General features: G+C 45.5%; 1 protein-coding gene across 1 annotated transcript; it reads left to right on the top strand.

Annotated features, from left to right (window-relative positions):
- Positions 1 to 506: 506 nt before the first annotated feature.
- Positions 507 to 2473, top strand: ascl1b (achaete-scute family bHLH transcription factor 1b). Its single transcript, XM_022189960.2, has one exon. It carries the CDS (start codon positions 975 to 977, stop codon positions 1584 to 1586), a length of 612 nt encoding a protein of 203 aa, XP_022045652.1. The 5' UTR covers positions 507 to 974; the 3' UTR covers positions 1587 to 2473.
- The last annotated feature ends 2537 nt before the right edge of the window (positions 2474 to 5010 follow it).

The raw sequence follows: 5010 nt of genomic DNA, 5'->3' as shown, positions 1-5010 counted from the left end.
TGAGTGCGCAAAAAATAAAATAAATACATACATGTATGTAGCACAAGAGAAATAGTTTTATATGACACTGAGAGCTGCATTAGACTTGACTTTACAGCAACAACCTGTCGATCGAGTGCGGCCAGAGTGGACTCACAGAGCGCAAAGTTGTGCGCTAACAGTGACTTGCGCTCTCGGACGCCTCCAGATCATAATCATGATGTTTACTTTGCATGAATCGACTCCCTATGCGAGCTTTATAATTGCCAATTATTGTGCTCGGAGACACGCTTGCAATTTATTTTGCTCTGTAAAGCTGTAGCCTGGATACAGCGCAGAGCGTCCTTGGTATTTGCGATTGTGAAAGAACTGGAGGAGAAAGATGGCCGAGGGGGGAAGACTGATAATTTGAAGACTTGCCAGGGGTACATTGTCAAATTCAAAAGGCATTTCAAAGAAGCAAACCATTCACTTTTTCATTCTCTCTCTTCTTTTTCTTCTGTCTCTGTCTTTTTTTCTTCCTTCTCCTTCTTCTCCCCTTTCTTTCTTTTCGCACGGTTGCAGGCCGTTTGAATCGACCAATGGGCCTTCAAGTTAGAGACATTGGAATGTAAATGAGCCCAGCGCGTGCTCCCGGCGCAGTGAAAGCTCGGGATTGTTTATTGAGCTCCCGGAGCCACGCGCCTGGCCCGGGGGAGTCAGCGTGCAGAAGAATCACACAGCGGGGGCGGGGCCTCGCCACGAAGCGTGCGTCCTCCGAAAAGGGGGTGGGTGGGGTGTGTGTTGGGGGCGCGTGTTGAAAAAGAGGAGTGCTGCCAAAGTTTGGGTCAGATCGGCTCGTGGAGTAAAGCAGTCAAGAGAGACTTGGACTAGAGTTTAGCCACACGGTCCCCCACGCGAAGGACACGAGAGCTGTGCACTGCCAAACACTTCCTTCTTCTCGTCCAACTGTTCGCCCCCTCTGCGTCCGTCACTTGAGAACAACTGTCAGCGAGATGGAAACGACCACCATCACCACCACGCAGACCGCATTCACCTTTGGACTTGGTGACAGACGCGCCAGCATCAGCCTGCACGCTCCGGCCCAGGACTGCGCGGTGCCCGCCGTGCACCCCAACGCCGGCGCTGCAAGTTTCCAGAGCAAAGCCAAGGTGCTGAAGAGACAGCGCTCCAGCTCGCCGGAGCTCCTGCGCTGCAAGCGACGCCTGAGCTTCAACGGCCTCGGCTACTCCATCCCCCAGCAGCAGCCCGTGGCCGTGGCCAGGCGGAACGAAAGAGAGAGGAACCGGGTCAAGCAGGTCAACATGGGCTTCCAGACGCTGCGTCAGCATGTGCCAAACGGCGCCGCCAACAAGAAGATGAGCAAAGTGGAGACCCTGAGGTCTGCGGTGGAGTACATCAGGGCTTTGCAACAACTTCTAGACGAACATGACGCAGTGTCTGCTGCTTTCCAGTGCGGACTTCCATCCCCGACACTGTCCAACAGCTACTCCGCAGACCCGGAGTCACCTCAGTCCACCTACTCATCAGATGAAGGCGGCTATGAGCCTCTGAGCTCCGAGGAACAGGAGCTGTTGGACTTCACGACCTGGTTTGACAGGTATTGAGGCTGTCAACATCCGGAACCACACGGCGGCGCGTGTGCGTAAAAGCGGCTGACTTCTTTAAGAAATGCTGACAGAGACTTGATAGAGGCATCAGATCAGTCTTGCCCTCCGAGCTTCGAAGTGATCTGTTGCCTCACTCCCTCACCCGGGCTGCTTCTGCAGGAGCAAAGCAATAGCGAGACAGAAAGAGAGAGAGAGCGAGTTTGTGCGAGAGAGAGAGAGAGAAGGAGAGAGAGGGAGCATCTTGTTGCATAGAGCATAAATAGTCCCCCGAAGTCCCCACAAGAAGGAGGGAGTTGGACTCGGTGACATGTTGACGCGTGGAAGTAAAGAACTGTTGATGTTATGTTTGAATAAGTGCAATTAATAAGTGACACAGAGGGTCTGCAGAGACGGTGCTGCAGGTCCACAGGATCTGTTTGCCACCAGACCAGGACTGCCTTCCTTCAGCTGCCACGTCTGTTGGAAGACACAACAAAGATGATGCGTCAACAGACTTTTTTTTTTTCGTGATGTACATTTCCCCCCTCCCCCCTCTTTTCATAACAAAATTGTACCATACAGCGAATTGTTTTAACATGAAGACATATTTTTGTACATTGAGTCAAACAAACAACGTTCACTGCCACTTTTCTGACAGTGTTTTGACGAGACGAGGTAGTGAGTTGGCATGTATGACTTGTGTGACTGACTGGGCAGCAATATCAAGGCTACTACCTGTGACAGATTGTAGTTTTTTAATAATAGGTGGTAAGGAGACATTTATTAATGTATGCACTTGTCCTCAATTCTCCCCTCTGTAGCCTAAAGTGTAAATATTTGATTTTAACAGATATATTTTGTGTAAAACAAGTTTTATAAATAAAGATGAATCTATTTATATTATATGCCTTTGCAGTGGTTTGGTTCTTCAGCTGGTGTTGCTGACATTTCTACTCTGGTGTGTGTGTTTGTGTGTGACAGGGGTGTGCGTGTGTTAGTGGTGGCGGTAATTGAGCAGACCAGGGAGCCTCTCTTCTATTCAAAAAAAAAAAAGCCCCCACATGACCTTTTCCCGACTTGGTTGGGCACACGGGGGAAAATTGCGCAGCTGGGTGAGCACTCAATAACCATTATAGACGTGCACCTTCTACTGGGCTTTGTCTGCATTCAGGGCGAGGAGATTAATATTACGTTTCATGCATTGCATTGTTTCTTTTGCATACTCTGCCTTTACCCAACAGCCCAGAGTGCCTAGAGCAGAGAGAGAGAGAGAGGAGGGAGGGAGTAGAGGGAGGGTGAGCAATTCACTTCACTCAAAGGGTATAGACACTTTGAAATACAGCCCGGGGAAAGTCAGCAAGACAATGAGAAGGGTCAGAATTCTTATTGCCCCGATTGAGATCAATCTAAATAAAAAACTGGGGTTGTAGACTAGTTGTATCCCCAACTGTGTTTTTCATGCCGCACGCAGGCCAATCAAAAAGCCCATCTCCTGCGAAATGGGGTGCGCAACACCCCATTGTGAGCGCCATTGTGTGCGCCTTTGCGCCTCATTATGCGAATTATGGAAGATCTCCTATTGTAAATAAACGCTGATGCCAAATTCGGCGAGGCAGAACGAGAAATAACGAGTTTAATTTCACCTGGTGCTCTCTGTGGGAGTGGAAAATTGGGCAACAAGAGAAGCTGATTGAAGACGCTCATATAGGCCTGGCATTTTATGATGAATTCAGAAGTTAAAAGGAAGCATATCAGCAAATAGAACTTCAAAAAGAAAAAAGAATAAGAGCGACGGTGATCAAAATAACATATAATTTATCTCTGGACTTAAACTCACCGAAAAAGAAACAGTCTGTGTGAGATGCATATATTTATTTATTTATTTATTTATTTATTTATTTATGTACTTGAAAGTCTCTCTCTCTCTCTCTCTCTCTCTCTCTCTCTCTCTCTCTCTCTCTCTCTCTCTCTCACACACACACACACACACACACACTCACACACACACACTCACCCCCCCCCCCCCCCCCACACACACACACACACACACACACACACACAATGCTGCAGCCTGCAGGTGTAAGCCACGTGCCTGTACTCGGTGACAAAGGCTCCTGCGCTCCCATTGGCTCATGGCTCGCGTATGTGCCGTCCTGTCGGCGGAGGCAGTGACAAAAATCAAACAAGTGATAAATGACATTAATTACGCTCTGCATTATAACCTCCTACGTCACCGGCGCTCAAAAAGACGAATCAGTGTTGTGCACCAAATACCCCGCTGCTTCATTATTATTCTCCTGAAATGGTGTTTCCAATGTCCTTCAGTGTCAGGCAAAGGCCATGGCCCAAAGTGAGAATAAGCGCTTGTCTCTTGTCCGCCTAAGATGGATATGTAATTTTCTCCTTGGCCATATAGGGAGGAGCAGGGGTCGAAAATAGATTTATTCATGTCATTTTGTCCATGGGTCATTTTCACTTTGACAATACTTAGGGGCGATGTTAATTTTGGAGCTAGTGCACTACTGAACATCAATCACACGCGGCTCATTTATGCACGCGTTTTCGTGCGTAAAGCCATGATGTATGCATGAACCATGGAAACACCATGCGCACCATCTAATATAAAGCTAAATTGGCCCAGTGTGGAGTGGTGAGAGGTCATCTGTTGCATTGAAGGCATTGATCAGAAAGTTTGGTGATTTTTTTTAGTTTATTATTCATGAGCGGGGGGTGCGTCAATGCGTGCGTAAATTGCGCACCGATTAACCATTTTCGGTTTCCGACCTTTGTTGCTTTTATGTTTTGACCCCGTTGGCAAGAAACGTTCATCAGTGTATATCCCACAACATTAATAATTTTAGAGGTAGACAATATTTACATCTTTGCAGTTTAACTGCCAGTATTTACTAAACTATGTTCTCTCTCATTATCTTTCACCACAATCAAAAATGAACATCTCAGTGTGATTCATTCAGAAAGAAATGCTTACCATTGCAGTTTAGCAAAAGTGAAAAAAACTGAAGTATTTTTCTGAAATGCTTTTATTTCTACAAATCAGAATAAATGATACAGCTACTCAAAATGAGAGATAAGTAACAAATTCATAACTTTTTATTTCTTATTAAGTTTTTATAATGTTTTTAGTCATACATTTAAAGTTTTTAAACACTTTTTTGGGTTAATTTTGATTATTTTTAAAGGAAAGAAGTTTCAGGTATAGTTTTTCTTACACAACACACAAAAGTGTTATATTTGCAAATATGATGACTTACTGCAACATATGAGGATGTAGGAGCTTTTTTTTCGTTGCTCTGTTGTCCTTTTTGGCCATGCTGGTGTCTGACAAACACTCAAAAGACACATAGTTTCTATTTTATGGGATTCTGTTTATAAATTATCATTTTATTCTTGAATTTAATGAGTTTAGTTATAGAAAATTTTA

The sequence above is a fragment of the Acanthochromis polyacanthus genome, chromosome 8 (genome assembly GCF_021347895.1).
Source record: "Acanthochromis polyacanthus isolate Apoly-LR-REF ecotype Palm Island chromosome 8, KAUST_Apoly_ChrSc, whole genome shotgun sequence".
Taxonomy (NCBI): domain Eukaryota; kingdom Metazoa; phylum Chordata; class Actinopteri; family Pomacentridae; genus Acanthochromis; species Acanthochromis polyacanthus.
The sequence above is the reverse complement of the archived record's forward strand: the minus strand, read 5'-3'. Positions and strand labels throughout refer to the sequence as shown.